This window comes from Kryptolebias marmoratus, linkage group LG15 (genome assembly GCF_001649575.2).
Source record: "Kryptolebias marmoratus isolate JLee-2015 linkage group LG15, ASM164957v2, whole genome shotgun sequence".
NCBI classification, from domain to species: Eukaryota; Metazoa; Chordata; class Actinopteri; order Cyprinodontiformes; family Rivulidae; genus Kryptolebias; species Kryptolebias marmoratus.
This window is the reverse complement of record NC_051444.1, coordinates 9,014,596-9,042,430: the sequence shown is the minus strand read 5'-3', so window position 1 is coordinate 9,042,430 and position 27,835 is coordinate 9,014,596. Positions and strand designations below refer to the sequence as shown.

The window sequence follows — 27,835 nt, the reverse complement described above, 5'->3', positions numbered from 1 at the left end:
TTTGTTGACAACAGACTTTCTTTTTAAATTTTATTTAAACTGAGAATCATAGTTTTTCATAATTAAGCGTTTTCTAAAAATCTTCTAAACACTTGAAATAAAAATAAAAACAAAAAAACAAATTGCAAGTATTTTTTTCTGACACAAAAATATATAGCAAAACATTAACAGGAAATTTGAGATAGCATAACAATTAGAAAAAGGTACATTCATTTTTAATTTTTTTAAAAAACACTTGTGACCTGCTTTTAGTTGGAGGGCGAGCGGCTGCGGCTCCCCCTGAGTGTGATTGTTAACGAGCCGCAGCTTCATCCCTTTTCATTCACATCCTCGGACAGGAACGTAATTTCAACACATAACAGCTTTAAAGAAATGAAAAGCAGCAGACCAACATCCCGGGGCGCCCTGTTTGACCTCAATCTTAAAGATATAAACAACCCAAGTGTGTTTCATCTGCTCCAAAAACCAGAATACGACCAGAATAAACGAACGAGGTAGAACTGAATGACCTGCGTGAAGCGTTAAAGACCTAACTCAGAGCCCGGAAAACTCCAGCAGTCGTCTTTGTTGTGACAACTGCCTTATTTTTATTTTTTTGTTTGTTTTCTGCAACAGGAAGTCAGTACTCTTCACAGCATTAAATTCAGGAAATACAATAAATTTGCTGTTTTCAGATTCAGGGTCAGGTCTTTAAAGCTTCACAAATGCAGGAAATATTTAAAAAAACAACATAAAAACGGTGAATTTAAATCTGAAATGTCTGCCTTTTACCTTGTCAAAGCAGCGTCATTAATACATTTCATCCCGCCTGAAGACAGATTCAAAATAACTTTGATTAATGTTTCCATAATCTTTTATATAATATTACATCTTACAGGAATAAAAAGAGCGTGAAAACACTGAAAATGCCAACCTGACACGAAGGCCGAATGCATTTAAACTGATTTCCCACCAATCGGCAGCGGTGACGTGAAAATAAATCTTTGGTTCATACTGTTTGCTGTTTAAAAAGAAAAGTTCAAACTGATTGTGTCACTTTCTCATCCCGCATGATTGAATCCCCTGCAGAGTCCTCTGATTAGAAATACAGAAGCGTGAAAACACCCGTGCGGCCGTTTCCTTCATCAACGAAGTCTTAAAATATCGCACGGACATGAAACCTGAGTATGATTGCATACTTGAACTTCCACTTTTCAAGTAAAACCGTTAAATCTGTTTGTGAAGTAATTTTCTCGTTCATAAGGCAGAGAGAAAACCAGTAAATGCACATTTACACACAACTGCACCTGCTGCAACACAGACCACTAATAATATAATATACTGTCTTTATATTCACCTACATTGTACAGACATCTGTTTGCAGCAGCTTATGAGGAACTCTGCGAAAGGATCATTTGGTTAGTATGCATATCATTGATTATTAATCAATTATTCCCTCCACGAAGCGCCTGCTGGAGCTTCCTGGGAGTTTTAACCCGCAACCCTCTGCACTCTTTCTGCTGCAGGTCAAGGCCACTAATGTGCAAGGCTCTGTTTGAGGAGCAGCGCCTCAGCTGACCTCCAGCATCGGGTTCCCTCTTTGGTTTGACGCGCTTTTTTGATTATTTCTCGTCTTTCAGGCAGGAGGTCAGCCGAGAAACTAAAACAAACTCAATCAGCAAACAAGTCTTTGGGTTAATAGCATCACGGTCACCGCTGCGAATTGGCTTTTTTTTTTTCACACGAAACTACGTGGCAGACAAGTGCTAATCTGGCTAATCTACAGCAGAGGAAAAAAAAAAACTACAAACTAGAACGTGCGCTCCTCTGAAGCACGCCATCTTCTAAGAAAAATAGATTTATTTTTAAGAGGTTAAAACTTTTCACGGTGTTCATTCTTCACTTCAATCTCTGATTAAACACTTTCGAACATTCTTCGCGTGTCGCGCCCTCACGCGGAGCTGCTCCCTCACGCGGATTAGGCTTCGGTTTCGCCATCTGAGGGACGCTTTCCACATTAAGGCCAATTATAAAGCTTTTCTATTCAGACATGCCACCGCAAGCACTTCTGGTGTGAATGTTTTTACAAAAACGGAGAGCTTGTAAAAGCAGACTTTGTGGGAATAAAGAGAGGGGGGGAAGGCAGCACTAACTTCTGAGCTACTGGCACACAACGTCAGAAATACATTCATTGCATTTTCAGCATTTTCTATGTGGCAATCACACACGACAACAGTTTAGTACAGAGAAGATACCCTGTCAGTTCATCATGTAACGCTACATGACTTTTCAAACGTACTAAACCTTGTTCCCTGAGTTTAGGAGAAAAAAAAAAAGAAATAGACAATAAAAGTAACTCTTAAACGAGGTAGTATAAAACGGGATCAGCAAGGGCAGCTGCACGCCGACATACAAAACACAAGCTGACATTCATTATTTCTTTCATACCATTACTCAACAATGGACAAACTGAATACAAATATTATTAATACTGGCTCAGTACCTCAGCAGCATCTGAGGGGTTAAATAACACAGAGTGTGTGTGTTTAAATCCTTCATTCCACACGACGGGTGGAGCGAGAGGAGGAAGCTGCAGCGCCCTTACCGTCCCACCAAATCAAACAAAAGACACAACAGACGGGATGACGATCAGGAAAAACAGTCATCAGGAAGTTTAACATGTAATGAAGCTGAGGCAGCCCATCACGAAACACAAGTAGTTATTAAATATTCAGTGGGAGGTTCACCCTGAGGAGAACCCGAGGTAGATAATCAGCAAAAAGGACTCACAATTTCCCTTCTGCTCCAGTGATAAACTCTCATAAATAATGTCAAAAATGTCACTTTTTCTGACATTTATGACAATCTTCTTTAAACATTCATGGTGGGTGAGATTTTTCTTTTCAAAATATACACAGAAATAAAAAGAAAACAAACAAACAAGATGCTCCATAAAAGAGGAAAAAAAAAAAAAGAGCCAACATTTCATACTGGCAAGGCTTTTGTTGGCTTCCTCTCCGGGGTGTAATGAAGCAGGAGATGATAAATATTTTTCTCTCTGCTCCTTTACGCCATCCTCTCACGCTCACAACATTCACACAGTCAGTCAGGCCTGCAGGACACTTGCAATGGACAATAATTACAGCAAGTTTTTCCAGGTACATTTGAACTAATTTGGTCCTTTTGGTGTTTACAGACTGATAAAAACAGATGCAAAACTAAAAATCTACCAAACTGAGTGCAGCATTAAACATGATTTCTTTATATTATACAGAAAAGTCATGTTGGACTAATATTTTGAAGTAATGAGGTGAGCTTGCTGCTGCAGGATAATATGTTGTCCAGTTGTCACCTCACATAACGGACTATGACATGTTAGAGATCTTCAGAGGAGTTAGAAGTTAAATTATTTATTATTTGCTGTAAGCTAACTCACTGCTGGCTCTGAGTTTGTTGTTAACAAATGATGCAAGAATGATGGCATCCTTTGAATCTATTTGTGCCTTTTTTCCTGCTGTTTTTCTCCTTCGGTACTTTTAAACGTTTGTGCAAGTACCACACTGCCTCTGTCTCACACTCACACACACACACACACACACACACACACACACACACACACACAGAAACTCACAGACATGTCTACACACAGAGTGCAGACTGAGAACTGCTCTGGGCTTCCTGATGACTGCAGCCAGAATCGACAGACTTTTTTCCTGTCAGGTCAGTGTGACTCTCCTCCGACATCTCGCCCGGCTCCACATCAGAACCGCCGCTGCTGCCGCCGCCGTCTTCGCTGTCCTCTGCTGCTGGAGTCGACGGGCGGCTGTTGGGACCAGAGGACAGGTTGGTCAGCTCCGTCTCGTCATGGGAGCATCGACCCGAGTCGCCGGTTTCGTGGCTGCCCTCGCTGTTGGACGATCCCTCGCCGTCACCGGGACTCTGGAGCAGGTCCTGCAGAGGGGTGGGCTGGTTTGGTGAAACCGACAGCTCTTGTTCGTATGTCAACACCGTGGCTCCTGGTTGGTAGGAAATGGTGCCGTGCTCCTTATCCAACAGCACAGAGACAGTCAGTCAGTCAAACCGTTCATGTTTCTGTTCAAAGAGACAAAATTCCTGCCTCATGATAAATCATAAAGCTTCTAATCTTACCTGGACAGTTTTAAAGTCCTTTTTCACATCACATCTAAAGAAAGACCATTTATTTTTCATCTCCCTTGAAGGCTGAATGGGTCCCAGAGAATTGATGATGAGATTTGTTCCACCCTAAGAGGAAAACATTTCTCAATGACTCAAAGGATTTAACATTAAAACAAAGACGACTAATTTCATTCTTTTTAATGTCAAGTATATTATACGAGGGGGTTTGCACATTTTTTATAAACAATGTCTAATTGTGCACTACTCCAATGTGCGTTTTTTGTTTTTGGTAAGTTCGCTGTACCTTGGAGTCAATGAAATGGCTCCGACTCATCATCGGCAAGGCCACCTCAGCGTTCTGCGCTTGTTCCTCAGATCCTAGATGAATGGAAGCTGCAGCAGACGTTCTCATCGCTTCTCTATAGGTTTTAATAGCTGAAAGTTTCCTGCAAGGAAACAAACACGACATGAGTCACTCAAGAAAAATAGGAAAAGTAATTACTGTCATCACAGTGTTCAGAGATGCTAAGCACCTGTTTTTGCCTCTGCAGACGATGATGAAAGCGCAGATAATGATGCAGATGAGAGCAATGCAGACTCCCACAGTGATCCCCGTCATCGACTTCTGGTCCAGGTGGTAGAAACCGTCAGCAAAGCCTGGGATAGAACCCACAGAAACACTGTCAGAGAGCCCCATTTCACAACCAAAGACAAACTACTGTCAGATATCCTGTGATCTTGTTACCTGTAGAGTGCGTGGAGCTACGAGAGAGGCCAACATCGTTACCAGAGGAGAGATCTGATCGTACTGTCAGCTCCACCGTGTTGGAAAACGGCCCATCGCCCATTTTGTTGGATGCAGAAACTTTCACCAAGTACACCTGACCGGGGCTCAGGTTCTCCAGCAGCGCCATGGTGATGCTCCCTGTGGTGAGATTCAAGGCCACATGAATAAATTGTCGAAATGCATAAGTCAGTGGTGTCCAGTCCTGGATCTGGAGGCCTACTGTCCTGCATGTTTCAGATGTTTCTCTGCTTAGAAGGACTCAGGGGTTACCAGGCTTTTACAGGACTTGAAGACCAGCTGAAGAGCAAGGAAACAACTAAAAAATGCAGGATAGAGGCCCTCCAGATCCAGGATTAAACACCACTGAAAAGTGGTTTGTCTTTTTTTATCTTACTCACTTGGGTTTATCAAGATAACTGAAGTAAACACAGAGCTTGAAGAGTTTATTAGCAACTTTTCCTAACATGCCACAGATCGCTATATGTGTAAATTTCAAACAGCTTGAATAGTGTCTCTTTACTGGAATATTTATTTTTTATATCAGTTTGCTTCAAGCATATTGAAGAAATTTATAGTTGTGTAGTTACTGATTAAAAACTATTTTCTGAAATATTTAAATGTAATATTTAGACAAAAGTTCTTCACTTTTATACACTCATTTTCTTGTGGTACACACTGTAAACAACACATGAAGCTAAAGTCAACTGGAAAAAAAAAACATTAAAGAGAAACACAATAAAACCGAAATCTGCAAAGTGTAACTCACCACAGAAAATACTTTTAATTTGTTTTATTTTAATGTTTTTAAAAGATGTTAAGCCATGCCTGTGACCTGTGCCGAGTCAGAAGAGAAAAATCTACGGGAGGAGTATCTGAAGAGAAAAGCTGAGGGTCGGGGGATCAGAGCTATTCACATCCCCTAAACTGATACCACCTAGACTCTTCACCACCAGGGTCCCTGCTGGGACTTCAGGGGGTCCGGTTTGAGGTAGGAGGGGGCTGGGCTGGGGGAGCTTTGTGAACTGAGTCACCTTTGACCTCTGCTAGTGGCAGAGGGGGAGCTGTGTGTCTTTCCTGTGCATTTCCTGGGGTCATCTGCCCTTAAAAACACCTCTGCTGCTAGTTAATAATCGCTGATACTTTGCTTTAAATCTCTAAGTGTATGTATGATATTATATTGCTCCACATCGGTGTTCTGATCTGAAGATCTTCTAAAATAAAGACAAGTTCACCGAACAATGAGACAATTCTCTACCTCTATATGATCATAAATACAAAGCCAAGTTGTTATATCAGGTATAAACAAAGCGAAATGCCATAGAAAGCACTTCTTGTAATCACATTAAACCTTTTAGGAAGGATAAGTGATGAAGATGCAGTATGTCGTCCTTCCTACCTTCTCTTTGCAGCACTTTCCATTTCCCAGCAATCCAGGCATTCCTAGACGTGTACAGGATTGTGTAGTGCGTCACAGCTACGTTCAGTTCATCTGGGAGTTTCCACGAAACAAGCGCCGTGTCCTCCTCGATCAGAGTCACCTTGATGTTGGACGGGGGTCTCGTTGGAGCTGGTGCATGATGGATGAAAGGATAAAGTGAACAAACAACACAACAAGCACACAAGGTGAATACAAAAACAGAGCAACTTTAAAATAAAAATGTTTTTCTGTAACACCACATACCTTCAGGGAAAGTACTCTGGTAGACCACGGGGCTCCATGGACTGGACAGCTGGTCAATGTGGAGGCGAACAGCGAATTCATACTTTGTGTTGGGCTCCAGATCTCGCACAAGGAGGCTCTGCTTATTCCTGCGGAGTAAAGACATGACAGACTTAGAAAAACAGATAACTTTCAGCTGATAAGGGGCTAAACTCGATGGACTTCAAACCAAAACACCAGGGAAAACGTATTGACTTCAGTGTTTTGAAATGAGAGCTGCAGTCACTTCTGGTTCACTTGAGGTGAGTCGGCCTATTTAAAAACTTCCAGAAGGTGGCACTGTGGAGCTCTGCTGATGGTGCTGAACAGAAACAACCCGGAGGTCTGATGGAGAAAGTGTTCATGTTGGTCAAAGTGAACACAGTCAGCTGACTTTACACTAAAACTTACTGCTAATTACACAACAAAATGACACAATCTGCACGTGTTTTACAGTAAACAATAGCCTGACATTCTTTAAACCCTTTAATAAACAATAGAGCAACAAGCAGAAATGACTAAATTGATCAGAAATTGATCAAAGCTCCAGCCAATCAATACTGCTTCCTCATGTGAGCGGAGTTGTGTTTAATACATATTTCATCCTACAATTACTAGCAAACATAAGAGCCGACAAGGCCAAAATGTGTGAGGCTTGTTGAGGAAATAAAAAAGTAAAAGCTCTGAATTCGTGAGGAAACTCTTACGTCTGCAGGTAGAGCACCAGGGAGGCGTTCTGCAGCCCCACGGGGTTGCAGCGGACGGTGTAGTTGACCACATTGCTGGAGGTGAAGGCTGGTCGGCCCCAGTGTAGGAACACGATGCTGGAACTGTTCGTCCGGGCCTGCAGGTTGTTTGGAGGAGGTGGAGGGGGCACCAGGCGATCTCGGACAGCTGAGCGGTGAAGCACATTGGGATTTATGCTTCACTTCACTTTAAATGATAAGTCATGGAGACACCACCATATTTCTAGCATAATGCTGCACTTACAGACACATCCAGGGGTGCTGATCGTCTGGTCTGCTTGGTACCCATCTCCAACGACATTATAAGCCAGAAGCTTGACGTGGTACTTCTTTCTTGGGTCTACAATTAGAAAAAAAGAAAACCTTCAGACTGGATTTACGTTCACCACCTACTGAGCCATAATTTCTGAAGCCAATATAAGGCTGGGGGTCCTGTTTGGGTTTGACTGGTCTGATGGGGTGGTGGGAACGAGAGGTGAGGCGGTGTGACAGATGCCTGGAGACGTGGGTCCTTTGGTCAGTTTCAGCAGCACTCGGGGCGGCAGAACAGAGGAGCTCCACTATCCATCACCCTGTCACCATGGGTCTTTTGATTGCGAACAACAAAGCCCTTTCTGCGGCCCTGGTCAGGCCTGCTGGTCAGCGGCCATTTCTACTCAGGTTCTGAATCCGGGGGTCAAACTGAGAGGCCAAATCCCCTGGGAGGGACACTGCAGACGGTTGCAGGCCTCTGACCCTGAAGACCCACTCCTCAACAATGGTCATCTGACCAACTGACCCTTTTTTTGCGTGAAAGAAAATGAATCGGGTTTGAATTCGAATCTGCAATTTTTGCCTAAAAGGGTAAAAAAAAAAAAGAGCAGAAATTTGATGCATTTTCTGACATCAGTTTAAAAGTTTTAAAAAACCTAAAAAAGACACCTTCCATTCTTGTTTTTATGAAAAAAACAACGCAACAAATGTTTTTCACCAACACACAATTAACAGATTATTAAAAAAGTCTGCATGTTCAGCTGAAAACCAACACCTCTGTTGATGTGAGGGTGTGAAAAGAAAGGGAGACCACAGGAGATGAAATAATTTCTATGGAGGTTGCAAAGTTTAGGAGGGGTGGAGCAAAGCTGCTTGAGCCCCGAGGAGTTTCATTGGAGCCACACCAGGGCCAGCAGGTCAGGCTGAGATAAAACTGAAAGAATCCCGGACGGTGGGTGTGAAATATGAGATGAGGATCTTTCTTTTTTTTTTGCTACACCTTAAATATTTAGTTGAATGTTTTTGTTTTTTTTGCTACACCTCGGCAGTTAATTGCAAAATCAATTAAAACCAGGAAAATTATTTAAAAGCTTATTAATTAGTAGCATCATCTCAAACTTTAATCTCTGTTCCTAAAACAAATAGATGGAGACTGACAGAGTTTGTGTACGACGTCTTTTTTGTTATCTGGAGTTTTTCTTTTTCTAAAGTTTTTTAAGTAAGGTCCGGTGTCCACTTCTAAAGAAACGTCCACTCTAAGGAGTGGGCATTTAGAGAGCACCTCTTCCCAGCCCCACAGTACAATGGGCCTGCCGTAATTATGCGCAAGAGGAGCCCTGAGAGGGGGGGAAGCTGTGACATCTGGGCCACGACCTTTGACATGGAATCTGGGCAAGCTAAATCCTGCAAAAGGAGGGGTTACACATCTCGCTCTGAAGGGGGTGGGGGAGATGGTCCGGGACAGGAAGCGAGTGGAAAAACAGGGCAACATCAGGAGTCAGAATAAAACGCTGCTTTAAAAAAAGGGGGGTGTTACAGTTTCCTGGTAACTCAGTCGACGGGTCTGTTTGTTGACACAGCAAGTGATGTGAATAAAATACAAGGTTACATCCTGATAATTCAACAAATAAAAAGGTGAGAAACAACCAGGATGTTCTTTTATCTTTCAAAAACTTCACATTGAAGTCTTACAAACTGACTCAAAGGCAACTGGGCTTCCTGCTCTTCTAATTTAAAGTGTTTTCTCGTTTCAGATCTGAGGTCCTGTTAACGCGACGCCAGCTTTAAGTGAAACCGGAACATTTCTGTTGCGACTCGACTGTTCGTGTACACGACGACAGCAACAGATGAGAAACAGCAACAACAGCAGAGTGCTGTTTGTGCTACTCACTCTTTTTAACGTCTGCCAAAACAAACGTTCGTGTATTCACCGTTTTGGATGTAGTTGCTTTCATGCTCAAGAGAGACTGAAGTGTCAGCGCCAGCTAGTGTCCTGGCATGGAAACTACAGCGGATTCAACGAGCATAAGATTACCGTGTTGGAAGATCTTTCCAGGATCTTTTACGTTTAAACAGGTCCCAAAAAGCTCATCAAAACAAACCTTCAAGAATAATTGGTTTAATCTATATTTTCTAGAAGAATGTTAGAGATGCAGCTGCTAGGAAAAAGACGAAGAGGAGATATCTGGATGCAGTTAAAGAGGACATGGAGGTAGTTGGAGTGAGGACAAAAGACGCAGAAGACAGAGATAGATGGAGGGGGATGACTCGATGAGGCGACTCCTGAAAAGGGAACAGCCAAAAGAAGAAGAAGAAGAAGACGACGACCTTGTCCTGGATGACTGAGAATCCATACCTGCGTATTACAACAACATTAAATGTACTCTGCCACAGATAAAAGTTTGTTAAAGGAATATTCTTTTAAGATGCTCATATTTCAGCCAAAAAGGAGCATTTCATATAATGCTTTAATAGTCATTATAATTATAAGTTTATTTTTGCTAAATCTAAAGGAAAATTATGAACAGCAATTACTATCGCCAGTTTTTTCACACTTAAAATTATGCATCAGAAGCCACTGCATGAGTATTCAACCATATATTATAGTGTTTGTATTAAAGAATATATTTGAGCTTTTGCATCCCCCCTCCTCCTCCTCTCTTTCTCTCCTTTTACAGCTGAAACTCAATTCCTGTTGGGCCCCGAAGTTTTGTTCTGTTGCAAAAAGCCCCCCAGGCCGCAGCAAGCCAGGCCTGAACAGGGGCCGTAAATGTCAACTCCTGCATGAACTCCCACACCGGCATCTATCATCCCTCCTCCTCCCCCCGCTGCCCCCGCTCGCACAAATCATCACACGGACGCGTACTGACAATCGTGCAGCTCAAGCATGAAATAACCTTTAAAAAAAACAAAATGACGGCTGTTTCATTTTAGTTTTCACGCCGAGCACGCTTCGCGACACCTCGAACAGGAGCTGCGATGTGCGGCCGTGACATAAATCTACAGTCGAGCACGCGGCGCAGTTCGGTGCCAACAGGTATGAGAAGCATTTAAGCCTCAGCGCCGGCGACGTGTTCCTCTCTGAGATTCCACAAGTGAGAAAAGGTCAAATCACTGTGCCGTTAATACCCAGAAGGAGCCTCTCGGAGACATTCCTGTCTGTCAAGCTGTGTTTTCAATCATCTGGATTGTCAGAAGTGACAATTTGCCAGGTTTTCAGCTCAGAGTGTGTTTTTCTACAGCTGTACGCAGAGCTGACTCAGCAGCTTCCCGTATCGCCGCAGCTGACTTCTCAGGAATCAATGTTATCGGTAAAAAGGGGGTAGCTCGTGTTGTTTAACATCAAGTGGGTTATAGGAAATCCCATTTACGGCGCAAGCAGATTTAATTTGAAGTGAAAACCCGGTGAGGAAGATCAACTCTCAGACTTTAGGCGACTTACAGCCAACAAAATGTGCAAACTTTAGAGTTATAAGTGGCACATTTGAAGAGTAATAAATTTAAGTGAAAACAAGGTTTGAATGTAATATCAGTGCAATTACTGAAACGTAAAATAAAAGCAACTGTGTTACAAATACAAAAAACACAAACTGCATAAATTATTATGTCAGTCTGATCACTTTGCACTGAAGTTCGTCATACTAACAGCACAAAAATGTCACGACTTGAGGAGAAAATGTTACGGCAAAACTAGGTGTAGAAAAGATTAATAAATGTGCTGTTTTAAAGAGAGAATGACTCTTCAAGACTTGTGTTGCGGTCATTTTTTAATCTTTACATCCAGACCGACTCTGACTCTAAATCCTGATGTTTTTTTAATGATTGTTTTTAAAAATCTGAACGTCATCGAAGCTTTTTAAACTTTCCTCCTGATGCATCAGCATTTCCACTGCTGCAGGATGTTTCCACACAGGAGGTCACACACTCCGGTTTACACCTCTCCTGCAGCTCGGAGCTGGAAGACGGAGTTCCCAAGACCTGGCCATTGTTTGGCCTACAACTCAGTTGGCCAGGGGATGCATTTCCTTTAAGTCCCGGCTAATAAACCATCTTTGTGGCTCTCAGAGTTAAACACAATGAGAGTCTTTGATGTCTGTGCTCCTCCAGCAACACAGCTCAAAGCAGTCATAAAACACGTGATAAATCAACCTCCACAGAACAGCTTCCTTCTCCGTAAAACAGCCCTCCTTCAACAAAGGGGAGAAGACAACAATTCGCTTTAATTCAGCTGCAGCTCTATTGTTGATTTAGCTAATTTTGCTGAGTAATGCATCCAAAAGCTTTCATTTAACATTTATTCCAAGAAAGAAATAATCAAACTTGAAATAAAACTGAATCCAGGTCAGTGTTTTGGATTCTTCTTTCTGACCGTTTATAGCTAATAATGGCAGCTGAGTTTAGCAGTTAGGTAATCTTTATCAGCCATAAAGTTTGTTATCAGTAACTCTCATGCAGCGCTAACATTCACTGAAGTAAATGTATAACTAACTAAATGTCTGCCACAGTCACAGCTAGCACCTCAAGTAATTTACAGAGGCTCCTCGCTTCCTTGTTTTCCCCCCTTTTTGATCTCGTTCAATCACAGAACTTCCTGATTTACAAGTTAGCTGCTGACCACCTGGTTGACCCCCTCTGGCCACAGATGGTCAGATGTCCACCACCCTGGCCTGAGCCCCCTGTCCTCTTTCAAACAAAACAGCCAAAATGAATCTGACCCAAAGGCCAGAAAAGCCACAACGTGCCCCAAACCCAATTCAGCAGCCGAAGAAAAGCCACACACACACACACACACACAAAAAAGTCTTACTCAGAGGTTGAGAGGTCATGGAAGTGGGATGTGGTGCTGTTCTGCCCCACGCCCCAGAGAAGCTCTGCTCAACACATGACAAGACTTAAGCCAATTAATCACTCGCACGTTTGGCTGTCCACAGACGCTGGATAGGTTGTGGTTCATATTCTAAACTTCCTTTTTCTAAAAGCCTTGTGGGTTTGAATACCTGAACTGTATTTTAGTCATCTGTAGAACAGATTGCTGTGTTTAGGTGGCGTTGCCTTTCTGCACTGTGACGTGTTAAAAAGTTCCTGCTTGGTGAATTTCATGTCAAAGTTCTGACATTAGCAGTATCAATAAAAAAAAACAAACAGATTGCTGCAATGTTATGTTACATTAGTCAGCTTTTCTCCACATGAACATGCATTAGCACATTTAAACCAGGTTTAGATCATTTTTGAGGCACTTGGAGACCAGGGAGTTCAGCCCAGACAGGAAGGCTAAAGAGATGTGACCATGTTGGTGGTAGGTGGGTTAAACTTAGGTTTTAATTCCTCTGTCATATACTGCATAGGCTCAATAAACTCTAGTTTGTTCTTCTGTGTTTTGTTTTATGTTTATATGTTATACCTTTTACTAATAATTACATTTTTGTCACAGTTGGTTCTTGTGTTTTGTTCGGAGAAGAGGATTAACCCATAACTGCACACAATGTTACAACCACAACTGTATCCGAAAGCTCCTACCCTAAAATAAAAGCTAAAAATGATCTAACAAAAGCAATTCTATTAGCTGAAATCAGTCATAAGCTCAAAAATGTAGAAAGAAAAACCGGAATTGCTTCTAAAGATGGATTTATACAAAGAGAGAAGTGACGGTATCTGCTCTTTGACGCAGTTGCAAGACCAAAATGACGTCATTTTCTTTTCCTAGGATTTCTGAGACCCCGTTCTCGACACAAACCCAGGGGGTATACGTCAACGACTGCGTGATTGGTCAAAAATGTGAAGTGGGGGTGGTTAATGTGGCTACGCTGTTCCGTGAGCTCCTCAGGAACCAGCGTGACCGCAGTCATCCTGGGAGTATTAGCTGGTGGGAGCTAACTTTAGTTTTTGGGCTCTAATATTCCTATATATATATGAGCTATATTTAAAAGGTACCAGAGTGGCATGAAGCAGTCTGAAACAAAACTTACCAAGGCCTTCAATGACGTATGCGTGAGCAGGGGCATGCAGCTGGATAGGGGTCCTCTCGGGCTGGCTTTCTTCGTGGTAAAAAAGTTTGTAGCCCAGGACCTTGGCTGAGTTTCTGGGTGTCAACTGCCAGCGAGCTGAAATAGTTGTGCAGTTTAAAGGCTCGAGATGCAGCTCCGGAGCCAGGGGAACTGGACAGGGACAGGAAAAAAAAACATAATTTTGATGGTGATATTACAGATTACTCACTAAAACAATGTTCAGGAAAAGGATGCACGTCAGTAAGAGTTTGGACTGTAAATTAGAATAAAATATTCTCAATTTTGAGAACTTTGCCAACAAAGACTTATTTTTTTATGTAGACTAAAAAAAAACAACAATTCTTCCCACCCCAGCTTTAAAACTACACCTCCAAACAGCTGTATATTCTTTTTTAATGACCCATGACTGAAGCTCTTCCAACACTTCTGACAGTACAGAGCAAAGGTCACTGAGAAGCAAAGTCATCATTAGTACCAGCTCTTCTCCATCTTGCTTTGCCTCGTGGTTTAAACAGTGCAGGGATCACTTTCCTCTATTTAAAACAGAATACGCCTGCAACATGCCAGCACCTTCAAACTCAAGTTAACACAGTTTTGACTTCTTCTCTACTGCTGTTGGAGACTCAGAACGGTTTTTCGAGGTGTACCTTGAGCGCTAGATGCCTTTGGAGTGCGATGAGACGTCCAGGCTGACTGCTCCCCCCACCCTACGCTGGTGGCAGCAACAATACGCAGGAGGTAGATGGTGTCGGGCTGCAGGCTTTCCAGCAGATGTTTGGTCTTTTCTCCCGGCAGCTCCATTTGTGTGACTGCACTCTCTGAACTGGTGCGATAGGACAAACGGTAGCTGGAAACTCGACCACGACTCAGCTTCAGGGGAAGAGGCTGCCAAGACACCTGGATGTCTGTGGGGCTGCGGCTGGTGAGGCTGAGCTCTGGGGCCCGGAGGGGAACTGGGAACCAAGAGGACCAGAACTTTGAGTGAGACAAGTCCTTCGTCATGCTGGATTACAATCATGAGATTATCAGGTTTAAATGCTCATCACTATGAAACAAGACCAAATTATTGGTTGGTATCGATGACAAAGGAGCTGTTTAAGAAGAACCAGATGTCATTCCAATTATAAGACCTGAAGTACTGAACTGAGGAATGACAGTCAGCCGTAACGAGACGTGTGTGAATGAGAGGGAGGCAGGTGGAGCAGCAAGGCTACAAGAAGCAGAGGTCTTAAAGGTACAGGACTTCAAGTATGACTGTCAAGGAAAACGGGGAGGGAGGTAAAGAGGTGAAGAAGAGAGTCCAGGCAGGATGGAGTGGATGTTTCAGGAGGGATTTGTGAAAAAAGGGTGGCAGCAAAGGTCAAAGGAAAGGTTTACAAGACAATGGTGAGAGCAGCCATGTTGTTTGGTTTGAAGACAAAAAGACAGGAGACAGAACTGGAAGTGGCAGAGCTGAAGATGTTGAGGTTCTCCTTGGGAGGATTAGGAATGAGGTCATCAGAGGTACAGCACAGGTTGAAGGACTGGGAGATAAAGTTAGACTGAGATGGTTTGGACATGTGCTGAGGAGGGACAGTGGGTATATTGGTAGGAGGATGTTAGAGATGCAGCTGCCAGGAAAAAGACAAAGAAGAGCTATATGGATGCAGTTAGGGAGGACATGGAGATAGATGGAGTGAGGACAGAGGACGCAGAGGACAGAGTTACATGGATGTGGATGACTCACTGTGGAGACCCTTGAAAAGGGAACAGCCCAAAGAAAAAGAAGCAGAAGAAGTACTGAACTGCACTTACTGTTACTACAAAATACTGATTTAAAAAATACCCCATGTTGTGTTAGACAACAGCATTATAGACTGATATAACATGGCAACTTGTGGTCTTTTTTCTGTAACATTACGATCATTCTGTTGGTTTGAATAAAAACTTTATTAATCAATAAATAATTTTTAGCCAATATTATACCTTACATAAATATCAGCCACAAATGCAGTATAAAATTTCCATGGTCATATGCGGTTTACCAACCTGGAACATCTCAGTTTAGTATATTTTATAGAACTGATTTTGTGTTCACAGTATTAACGATTAAATTATTGATAATTTCTCCTGGGTTTAGGCCTCACCATCCTCAAGTGTGTGCTGGAAGACGTGGTCCGACATGCGACTGGCTCCCATCGGCATGTAGGCCACCACGTAGAAGGTGTAGTTACGAGCTGGCTCCAGATCATCAATAATATAGCGAGTCGTGTCGTTTCCAATAACAACTTGATACTCCTCATTGTTTAATCCTGGTCGAACAAGATTATAAAATAAGACGAAATAATCCATGTTTACAGTATTCGTAAAAGCATTGCCAACCTGTTCCAGATTCTGCACAAAACAAAAAGGTTTTATTGATGAAATAAAAACACAAAAAAGTCAAAAACCAACCTGTCATCTAATAAATATAATTAAATACAAATATGTTGGTACAGATATTGTTATAAATAAAAATAACTAAGGTGAATCTACCCACACAGACAGATAAAATACATTTCATTGTTCCCTGCTACAAGAGGTAAAACAAAAACTACAGTATAAACAAGTTACAGTATTCTCCCACAAGATTTGTGCCTTAAGTAAAAAAAATACCTGGTCTTATTTCTGACCTGGTAAACAAGGTACTTCAGAGTAAACAAAAGCCATTCTGAGGAGACTGCATGCCTCAGTAAGCCTTTAAGAAAAGAGACAAAGCTTGTCTTTCTGTCCACTTCACACCATTTTGTTGCCTCACAGAATACACAATTTTTGAACACACTCCATCACACAGGCTAATTAGTCCCCCCCCCTTTCTGCAGAGCCTCAATTTAGTGCCAAACCTCTCTGTCAACAACCTCAGGTGCAGAGTGCACTGATACTCTGTCAATGTCAATGAACAGCTTTTCTTCCTAACTGGAAACAACAAGATTGAACCAAAAAAAAAAATCTATATCAAGAGCTGAAAATCCCTGACAGATGGCCGTTATTCAAGAATGAAACAGAGATTTTGTTCAGCTTCTATTTCGACCTCCTTAACCTCAACAACATGCAGCAGGTGTTCCTTTCTTTAAACTGAATTCTGGATATTTCCTTTGCTTCATGGAAGTCAGTGGCTTTGCAATTAAGTGCAGCGTTTGAATGAACAGGAAGCATGCTTTCCTGAAATCTCGCATTCTTTGCACGTGACTCTTGTTAACAACAGCAAGAATTCCCAGGAAAGCTAAAACACTTAAAAGTTTTTTTGTTTTTTTTCCCCTGCAGCCACAAAACAGCCCTTCTACTTTTTGTGAACAGTATTGTCTTCATGCTGCATTTTATCAGGCAAAGGAAAGGACCTTGTCTCTTGAAATTCAACAGATCGATAGTCTGCTTGTTTGTTCAAAAACCTATTGTAACTTCATTAGGCGCTCCCATTCTTGACCTCCAACAAAACAGTCGTGAAAGAACGAGTTGTGTCAAAACTAAAACATTTTTTTGGACAGAAAGCTGCAGAATGAAGGTTCTACAATCTAGGCATGGGCCAATTACCCGTTTCGAGGTTTTAAAGAGACCATTCAGTTGGGGCGAATCTCCCTAAATCTTTATGCTCGTTAAAAAAAAGATGGCGTTGGGCGGTTGCGTGTTTTATCTGCTGGGTAACACAGTCAGTCGTGGTTTGTCTACCAGAGAAGCAACCCCTGTCTGTCTTTTCAAAGTAAAGCTGTTTTGAAACAAACGTTTGCAACGAGCTAAAAGACTTAGCATGTTAGCAGGCTGCTACTACCGAGGCTGATAGCCCAGCTAACAGATTACTAACGCCAGCCTGCCGGGCTCTCGGCGTTACTAAACAAAGACTAGAACACCAAAGAAGAAGTACTACAGGTACAAATACTTCAAAATTATAAATAAATATAATTTAGCTAATGCAATATTTAAATTATGCAGGAAAAATCTGCCAACATATTCATTTGTGTTCTCTGTCTCCTTTAAATTAAATAAAAGCAAATAAATCATGCCATGAAATTTTTTGTGGTAGTTTTTCCTCAAAGTTATCAAACTGTCAGAATCTTACACCAGCTCCTGATTACTACATTCCCAGACACTAAAAACATTGCAAATATAAAATGTAGGTGAGCAAAACAAAACAAACGCACTCACCTTCAGCTTTCATGTAGTGCACAGAGTAGGCAATAACTTTATCTGAGTTATACTGAGGCCTTTCCCAAGCCAGGAGGATGGCGGAGCTCGACACCGTGTCAGCTTGGATGTTTCTGGGTGCGCTCGGTCGGTCCTCTGACATCACCACGATGAGCCTCGCCATGGACAGGACCGACCCCAGCTCATTTTCAGCCTGGCACTGATAAATGGCATCGTCTTCAAGGATGATCTGGTTGATGACCAGTTTGCTAAGACACACACACGGACACAGAGTTAACAGCCACGCGGCTCCTTCCTGAGGGTTTTTTCTTTCAGAGTGTTGTCATTTATAATTACTTTAACAAGCTGCGACAGTTAAACAAGGAGGAGAAGCAAATTATTGGAAAATCAACTAAGATCCAATTTGCGCAGTTGTAAATTATTCAGTTTCCTTTCTACTGTAGGGACAACAGTGAATAATTGATTTAAACAGTTTTGACTTGGTTGACAACAGCCGTTAAATGTGCATCAGTTAAATAATGTCTCTGAATGCAAAAAAAGTTGAAAGGATGTCAGAAATCCATGTAAATAAATCCAGAAGAAACCAACCTGTGGTACATCTTGATCCGACCGTTGGAGTGAACTTTCTCTCCATTCTTAAACCACGTGATCTGAGGCGCTGGAAATCCCTCGGCGTGGCACACAAAGCGGGCGGTGCCAGCTCGTGGACGCGTCAAGCTCTCAGGCCATTCCACTAAGGAAGGTGGTGCTTTAAGAAACACAACAAGATTGAGAATCATAACTGCTCAAACTTTAAATATTTAGGCATATTTATATATACAGCCAAACTAGCAGGTTTACCTACCTAGCACAGTGACGTTGGCTGAAGCGACAGTATAGTTTCGAGTGCCGGGGGTGGTGGCTCTGCACATGTAGACTCCTCCATGCTGGGGCTTGATGTCTGTAATGATGAGGTTTCCATTTCCCAACACTTTGGTGTTGTAAACATCAATAGACTTGGTGTCTGCTCTACTCCAAGAGACAAGGGGCCGGGGATTGCCTGTGGCCAGACATTCCAAGATGGCAGTCTGGTGCAGGGACACGGAGATGTTCTGCGGTCCAGCAATGATGCGAGGTCTCTGGGGGAGCTGGGGGCCCGGAGCTGCACGGAAAGAGGCAAACAGAGTTACTGCGGATGTGAAGGAGCAAACAAAGCCGAGACAAAATCACTTTCACAACAAATACCATTTAGCCTGACACTGTTCAACCCATCTGATCACATTCATTTAGGTAAACATACTGAGCAACACAGTTTTACAAGTGTAAAAAGAGATGTTTGACGCACATGGGGTGACAGTGAGGGTGGCCTCTGTGCTTCTCCTGCGACTGGCAATGTTGGTGGCGATGCAGCGGTAGTGTCCGGCGTCCCCTCGCTGCACCCCGTGGATCTGAAGAACACCACTGGGCAGGACTGTGATTCTGATTCAAAGACAAGTCACACCATTACGAATCTGTCTGCAAAGAATTAAAATATTAACCATGACATCAAACTGGAAACAACGGTTCTTTTGTTGTTTACCTTTCAGTGGAGAGGGGTAACGTGACCCGGTTAAACTCCCAGGTAATGATAGGGGGAGGATGTGCGCTGATTTTACAGGAAAACCTGGCAACTGAGCCTTCGGTTACCACTATGGATGTAGGCTGGAGTGCAAAAGAGGACATACCTGCAGCAAAACAGCAAGAGAGAAAAATGAGAAACTTTTAAGGAATGTGGGGATTTTATGTCCTGCATTAATAGCACAAACGTAAAACATTCAGCTGTTTTTATATAGAACATAGCAAATTAACTTGATTAATAAATAAACCAATTAAAACAAATCAGAGGTATTTTTTGTTTGTTTGTATTATCCCTGAAAAAATTGTCCTTTTTGGCTAAAGTTGCAAAAACTGCTGTAAAAAATGTTAAAAATCACTTGTGTTGACTCAAGCTCCAAGCTCATTAAACAAAACTTGTAGATCAAATCTTCTGTTTACAAGTGACACTGATGTCTTTTTTCCAAAAATAGCGAGCGATGTGTTTCAAGACACCCATCGTCGTCGGATCCAGAGAACGTCATTGATGCCTGCAAACCTAAATCCACAAAAGGAAGGTGTTGACTGGAGGAGAACAGCAGCATCCTGTGTGGATAGATAGGGTTTCCCTGAAACTGAGATGTTGTTGGCAACTGGGTGACCCACAAGCAAATAAGACCCACCATGAATTACAAACAAGGCCTGTTATACAGGAAAAGTCTCCAAGTCTTACAGTAATTCAGTTGTTTTATTTATTTCTGTCTGGAGTTCTCTGTTGTCCACAATGCTACTCTTCCAGAAAGCTGCAGTGTTGTTTATGGCAGAGAAAACATTAAAACTCACAGCATTCGCTTTTTTATTTGTAATCAGTAAATAGAGACAAATTAACAGGCTGTGCTTATCAAAATGCTCAAATACAGTCTACATAAAAACCATCACCTCTAAGCGAATGGATAAACAAACACAATGTGCTGCTCTTTGACCTTTAGGCACTTCTGGAGCTCCATCCATTCTCACCAAATAATGGAACAGGACAAAGATAATCCTGCTCGAACAGAAAGAAATATTTATACGGGTATAAAACACGAGTTTAGAAAACCTGAGAGCGTCACAAAAGAGGAAGCAGCCATAAACCTTGTACTGATTTTACTGATCTATATTCCCTGTCGTTGTGGTATTTTTCCAAAAACAGAACCCTGCAGCTCAACCTTTAAGAAAGACCTACAGGCGACTCGTTCACTCCTCGTGCACTCAGATGTGTGCACGAGGAGGATGACGGACGTGTGAGCAGTGTTGCCAGGTGTTGTGGTGCTAAACAGCAGGAGAGCAGCAGCTCCCAAAAGAAAAAGAAAAACATTCAATAAATTATGAGCTTCGTCAAACTTAACACCTTTGCTTACGAATCGTGTTGACGCTCATTGAGGAAGTAATACATGTCTATATATGAATATATATGTGTGTAACATGTCTGATGTCTTTCTTTCTTGTTGGGCAGGAGGCGAATTGTGGTCTGGATCAAATGTCCTCACCACAGTCCCATTTAATCAAATTAGTCTTGAGCTGTTGCCCCTTTAGCTCTAGCAGCTCCACTGTGGCTGTTTGAAGTGATGATAGAGGCAGAGCGAGGCCTACGACCTCTCTCTCTCCACACACACACACACACCATGTGTTGAAGTTAAATGCCTGCAGGGCTTCGGAGATGAGCTGCCCAGATACTTTTTTCGCCTGATTTTACCCTCCCATTCGGGCAAGTGATTCTGGATTGACAAACACAGGGACAATCATTGATTATTGATAAACCACTAAGACCTGGAGCAAAATCTATAAACTCCATGATTTGTCGTAAACTGGACTGGACCCAGTTCTGTTGCTTTGAGCAGAGAGGTTTTCCAAAATGGGCATCCATTTAGATTAAATTACACTGCAAATAAATCGACCTCTGTGGGATTTCATTTAATCCATTCTTGTCTTTTACTAAAGAAAATCTAGACAGATATTTTGGGGTTTTTTTTTCTGTTTCACAAAAAATATTTTGGTAATTATCTTAATCACATCGAAGTATTTAAACATGAAACTACTGTTTGAACATTTTGGTCCCTATGCTTGCTCGAATAAATGCCTCAGCCTATTCCTCAAAAGCTTGAAGAAACAGTTCTGACCATCTGCCCTTCTCAGCTATGTCACCTCTCACCTCTGACCTCCACAAATCCTGGCTAACGCTCAGGCAGAGCGCTGTTTGACCCCCTCCCACAAACACCCATCCTGCTGCTCACTAATCCCATGCAAACTGCCTAAAAATCACTTTTGACTATTTTCCTCCAGCACTGACAACTAAGTTAAGGTTTGTGAGAATTAACTTTTCCCTTTTAATGCCGACATGTCGCAGCTGTTGCTACTAAAAATACTCAAAGTTCAGCTGCTGTCGGGGTTTATATTAAAGCTGGATTTGACCTAATTGTAAAGAGCCGAAAAATCATTTTATGTCTGAGGAGAAATAATATATCAGCTTCGCTTTTATGCAAAAAGTAGGCTGAACCACAACAACAAAACAAGTCTGTATTCTACAGAAAAACTAAAATAAATCCATCAATATGCCTTCTTAGGTTATTGTAGCACAATCACTCTGAACTCGGAACTGACCAAGCCAAGTAAAGCTATATTTACCACACTTCTTTACACAGCAGATGGGTTTTCTGATGCCGGCAGCTCAGCAAACTAAAGGTCAGTGGACGGGTCAAGCCCAAACAAAGATTCCCTTACAAATGGCAGGAATTAGTTCAGCCCTCTCTCATCTGGTTACTGCGGTCAGTGTTTCGGCCAGAGGACAACACCGCATTGCAAAATACTTTACTTACATGTGAGCTATTGTTTATGCAGAAAACTCATCTGAAAAGTTTTTGCTCCTTTCGTGCAGTAATAGTACATGCTCAGTTTGAGGATGGCAACCAAACATCTTATCCAACTCATCCCCAAGGGTCCAATGTTTACTGGCAGACATTAAAATTGATCACCCTTTCCTGGTCCTGCAGGCTGCACTGATGACCATCAGTTTATTGACTCGGCGTTTAAAACTTTCACATCTACTCTTTTAATTTGCCCGACTCCTGTCAATCACAACCATTCCTGCTTTTTCTTATACACATTTATTTAAGTGATGAGTTCTTCACAATGTTTAATGACCTCCCACGAACGTGGAAGCAAGAAGAAAGGTGAGCTGATAAACGGGAAGAAGAATGCAAAGCTGGAGGAGCCCACGTATCAATCACTGGCCGGCTGGCAGATGTGCTGCTGCTCACACAGGCTGCAGGACAGTCAAGTGACCACTGGCCTGGCTAAACAAAGACCTATTCCCATGAGCGGCGTGACCTCCCAAAGCTCGGGGCGGGCGGTGGGGGAGCAGAGTTAGAAAAAGCATTCATCCCCCTCCTCCGGCTCCTTATCTCTGCCACAAAGTTTTCCAATCACTCAGCAGCAATCCTCCACTGACACAGAGGCTTCATTGTTTTTAATCTCCACGTCAGATCAGAGTTAAAAAGTCAATCTGTGTACCTGCATTCTGTTTCTAAAACTGTTTTGTCCTTCGCTACGTCGAAAAAGTCAGCTAAACATGACGAAAACCTGTAAACTTATAAAACATATAAAGCAAATAAGAGATTAAAAGCAGATACTGTATGATGATAAGGCACCAGATAAAGATGAGCATCTTTGCACAGAAGATATATCCTGGTTTGTGCCTTACTGCCCACCATCTATTTAACAGTTTTAGGAAACCTTTGACCCCTGGGCCCGCTGTTCAAGGGAACCATGGTAACCTTTCGTCTCCAGCAGAGGAGATAAACAAGATTCCAGGCTTTGAATTGTCTCCCTTAAGGGCATTTCATTCATTCACATCTCAGTCCAAACCGGGGAAGGTTTGCTTTGGACTTATTGGGGTTTCTAATTGTGCCAAGCCGGAGCAAGTCGGATGCATTCCTTCGTGTTTCTGAGCTGACATCCCACAAACACACCGGGGGGAGATAAAAATAAACTGCTGCAGTGCCCTCATTTACCTCCGTCATAGAGGTGAACTTTAAACACGGACCAACTGAACGCCATCTTTATCAAGAATTTATGAATCTATACCTCGAACAATGACAAAGTGACATGAATAGTCCTGCTTTTACATTACCATTAAATGTTATAGTACCACACCTTTAATAGATAATAGTTAAGGTTTGAAATTATTTGTTCTCTGTGAATTTACCTCTCATTTCTGCTTTATGACAGATGCAGGATTTATGGATCCAACCACATTTCTATTTTTATTTACATACATTCAGTCATGGCAGCTCAACCTGTTGTAGTGTTGGCGTAAATATAATAACATCAAGGCAGTGCTATCCTTCAAGATAAGTCCAAACATAAACTATCTGCTAGATTAGAAATCGTCAAACTCTGCTGTTACTGGAATTTGGTCCAAAACATGACCCCGGTTTCTCTTCACATCAATAAGAAGAGCAGAGTGAACTTTCTGAACAGAGCCTCTAAGCATCCAGATTGTGTGGATGTATCATCTCGGTGTAATTTTCATACAGAGGCCAGCTGAGAGAAATCTGATGTTGCCTTTGTGTGTTACTGTTTTTCGCTTGGCGCGCTGGTGGTCACATGCCGCAATAAAAAAAAAACAAAAAAAAAAAAACAAAGCTATCTCAGGGGGCAATCTGTCTACAGAAATCCCCATCAATCTGAAGTCTGTTGACATAAGTCACATGACCGAGCTCAGGTGTCACATTCCTTCTCATCAGGGCCAAATCCCGCCTCACCTTTGTGCCTGACGACCCAATGTGCCCCTCCATCAGCACCATGTTCCTCGAATGATAAGCAGCGGCTCTAGCGAATGGGCAAACGGTTAAAAGGTTCCCGCAGAGCATCACTCCCACACCCGGGGCATAAACCATGTCGTGAAAGCGGGCACCGAGGCTCCGCACATGTTCTAACATCCATCTTCAAGCTGAGGCGCCAACATCTGACAAGACTTCAGGTCACAGGACCACGTGGATCAGAAATGTCCCCTAATACATGTGACTTCTCCAAAAAAAAATAAATGATTAAACAGCCTCAGATTAAACTAAAGCAGATGCTCTGACCTTTTTAATAAATCCAGAAGACTTAGTAATGATTAACCTTTATGATACATGTCATTAACCTTTATATGGTGACCAAGTCCAGCTGTTCTGTCCACCTATTTCAGGACAAACAACTCCCCCCCCCACTATAGAAGTCTTTTTCTTTGGTGTGCTTTGGAAGCAACGGAGACAAAAACGGTCAGAGTGAAAAGCTTTTCAGTCTTTCACCAGGGTAGTGAGGCGGAAAACAATTGTGTGCAAAGCCTCCAATCCCTCCTGACCTGGGAAGGCCTGCAATAAAGTTTGGTCATTTAGACACTCAGGGTAAAGCCCCAGTACCGGGAAACAACAATTCCCATTTGTGTGTATGTGCTCACCACTTGTAAAAACCCCCACTGGTACCTCTGTGTCCTTCAACTGAGCATTTCTCAGGTATGTGAAAATTTTATGAGCTTCCAGATAGACCTTCGAGCAGGTCTAAGTGCTATTTTAAAACAAACTAGTAAAGCTTAAAGGCAGCCTTTATCACCTCTTCATTTCAAGCTATAAAGCGAGTAAACTACTCAATCAATTAATAAAACTATATGTACTCTTTGGGGCCTGGCTCCACCGGTGGGAGCTTTGAAACTCACACTAGTTGCTTGCTGTATCTGATCCTTTTTGCACAGAGGAAAGTGATGCAAATTCAGATTAACATATTTGTATTAAACAAAACATTGTTATTATCTGTACCTGAGAAATGGACTTCACAATGAAACTGTAAATGGTTGCATAAAAACAAAGAAGTCAGCCCCAATAAAAAACTACTTAATCCTTTTTTTTAAATTTACAATTCTGTATGAAAGTTAGAAATGCATCTTAACATTGCATAATGTTGCTGGAAACACACTGCTTGAAGTGTAAATAGTTGCACGTCATATAAAAGCGCCACAGCAAGATGCATGGCCTGGTGGTTGGGGAGGGGGGGGATGACACTATAAGGTCCCAGAAGACCAACTCATCTCGAAGCTTCCCTTCCTCCCCCTTAAAATACGAGCCTAACTTTCAGAGCACTGGAGGAGAAAGCATTTCAAAAGAACAATTCCTCAAGCGATCAGGGGGCAATAACATGAAAGCCCAGGCCAGTGAATAGGGGTCATCTGCTCTTTAGCATTGGGGGGCTAGTTTCCTGGACAGCTTCTAACCCTTCAAATCTCCTGCTCCTTCATCACCACACCAATGGGCATTTTTCCCCAACCTAAGCAGGATTTTAAACCTACCCTACCACCAAAACCTGAGCCAGAAAGCAATATTTGAGCAAGAAAAACACACCCCTAAGTGAAGATAAATCTTCCAAACGTGACCACGGCTGTGTTGAACAGAGTACTCACTTGCGATTGTAAGATGGGCTTTCTGGCTCAAGATTGTTCCATACTTGTTCTGGGCAAGGCACTGATAGCACCCTTCATCTGATTTGTCTCCCCTTCTGCTCTCCACCTCTGAGATGAAGAGCGAGCCGTTGGAGAGCAGGTACACCCGCTCGTTCTCTGCCAACCTCACTCCATTCCTGAGCCATCTGACGTCGATGGGCGCCTCGCCGCGCGCCTGGCAGTCCAAAATAACCGCCTCCTTACGCATGGCGGTGACATCGCGGGGCTCCTTGACGAAGAATAACTCACTGAAGCTGAAAACACCTGCAAAGAAGACGTAAATGGGAATCAGGGCACACTGCCAGGAGTTAAAATACACATTTAAGGCTTGTGTTTCATTTCCTGAAGTCGGTAATTACATTTACGTGAGAGCTTCTTCAGGGTGTACTCTTAGTGGGTATTATCTGTTTAAGTAGCTACAAATGAATGCTTCACATCACACTGAAGAGGGTGGAGGGCTGCCAGCTGGAGGTACAGTACAGTAAAGCTATAAAGTCAGCAGCAGAAGGTGAAATGGATTATCCTGTTAGCTCCTTCAGTTCCCATGCAAACCTTATGCTGAACTCCCAGCATGAACCTCACCTTAAGGGTTAATAAAACAACTTCTTTTTAACAATTACTTCACTGTGTGCAAGATTTACCCACATTTTCATTCAAATTAAAGCAATAACATGCATAGCTTTTGTGTCAGTCATTTCATTTGACCTATTATTTCTGATAAAATTAACAGTACTTATAATTTAAGACAAACTTTTTAGCTTCTGAGCCACAAAATGACACAAAACCTCCATTTACTGATGGTTTAAATGGACAAAAATAGTTAATAACCCGATTAAATAAGAGCACAGAGGCAACACAATCTTAACATCGACTGCTGCTTTTATTCTGAGTGATATTTAATGTAAAAAAAATGCCAGAAAGCAATCATTTATAAAAGTTAATGGAGGTCACAGTGAGGTTTTTTAACAAAACGGGACATTTTATCGACTTAATATCATTCCAGCACGCGATACTTTTAGTTTTGTGTGGCTTTAAAACAAATCAGGTGAGTATTTAACCAAAAGTACAAGTAAAGACGGGTAAAGTAAGCAATAAACACGAGTTTTTTCGTATTTCTGTGATCACCACCTCGGAGTTTGGTTAGCTAAAATGTTGACTCAGTCGCGCGCTCAGTTAGCAAGACCTTTAAAAACTTTCATTAAATTAGTAAAAAATAAACAAATAAATAAAGCCAGCTCAGCTTCTATTAGTGTCCACACATGCGGGATATGAACAGCACCGAATGGGTGTTAGTTTAAGTGTTTAATCGCGCATAAAATATATTTAAAAAGAAAATAAATTAAGCTTCTCACCTGAGATTGGCAGCAGGACAGTAAAAAGCAGCAAACGCTGATATAGTTTCCTTTCCAGAGGAGCCATTTACATTAATTGTCCGTACATACTAGCTGCTCTCACATAGCTGTTTCCTCCACATGAGCCGCACTTCTACTGAGGAGGAAGAGGAGGAGGAGGAGGAGAAGAAGTCAGAGATCCAGGAGAGCAGTTTCCCTCCTCAGGGATGGACAGAATCGATTAACCGGGGCTCCGCATTGGGGCGTGAGGTCTGGCGCCCCCTGCTGGCAGGACAAACACACGACAGGTTCAGCCCTTCAGCTCCAGTTTTCACATCAAATAATCCTTAATATGATTAAAAACCTAAAGCACTGCAGTTAAACACTGCAAGCGAAGACTTTTAAATACAAAAACTGACAGGAATATAAATACAGCAATGAGTAAAAGCCTATGTTTTGCTTTAATGGTTGCTTTTCAGATGGATATTTTGCTTGTTAAGCCACTCAAATCTGTCTCCTAAACTCAAGGGGTGGACTTGTGTTGTGTCTTCACCAGTAAGACATTTTTGCAAAGAATCCTCTTTATTTCAGAGCTTCTGGTGCCCCCCACCACCACCACCACCACAAAGCAGCAAAAAGGCACAATTTTGTTCAAAGATGATGCAAAATAGTAGTT

General features: G+C 42.2%; 1 protein-coding gene across 2 annotated transcripts; it reads right to left on the bottom strand.

Annotated features, from left to right (window-relative positions):
* prtga (protogenin homolog a (Gallus gallus)) lies at positions 1-27,311 on the bottom strand. Of its 2 annotated transcripts, none has more exons than XM_017405487.3 (19): positions 27,181-27,311; positions 25,790-26,092; positions 19,322-19,466; positions 19,088-19,221; positions 18,608-18,904; positions 18,352-18,511; positions 17,764-18,011; positions 15,732-15,896; positions 14,253-14,558; positions 13,567-13,755; positions 7,593-7,688; positions 7,310-7,496; positions 6,585-6,712; positions 6,300-6,470; positions 4,862-5,041; positions 4,650-4,773; positions 4,421-4,562; positions 4,129-4,242; positions 1-4,023 (listed from the first exon to the last, which is right to left on the bottom strand). In XM_017405487.3, exons 1-19 carry the CDS (start codon positions 27,245-27,247, stop codon positions 3,619-3,621), a joined length of 3,561 nt encoding a protein of 1,186 aa, XP_017260976.1. In that variant the 5' UTR covers positions 27,248-27,311; the 3' UTR covers positions 1-3,618. The 2 variants fall into 2 exon arrangements, with proteins under 2 accessions (XP_017260976.1, XP_037835576.1); XM_037979648.1 differs by having other exon boundaries at positions 4,904-5,041.
* Positions 27,312-27,835: the final 524 nt, after the last annotated feature.

What these genes read in the sequence shown, in the direction of transcription:
- prtga (XM_017405487.3), bottom strand. Translation starts at nt 27,247, where the DNA reads ATGGCTCCTCTGGAAAGGAAACTATATCAGCGTTTGCTGCTTTTTACT. An exon ending in GCACTACATGAAAGCTGAAG is followed by an intron (nt 15,897 to 17,763) that starts GTGAGTGCGTTT and finishes TTGTTCGACCAG; the next exon opens with GATTAAACAATGAGGAGTAT. An exon ending in CAGCACCCCTGGATGTGTCT is followed by an intron (nt 7,497 to 7,592) that starts GTAAGTGCAGCA and finishes TTCACCGCTCAG; the next exon opens with CTGTCCGAGATCGCCTGGTG.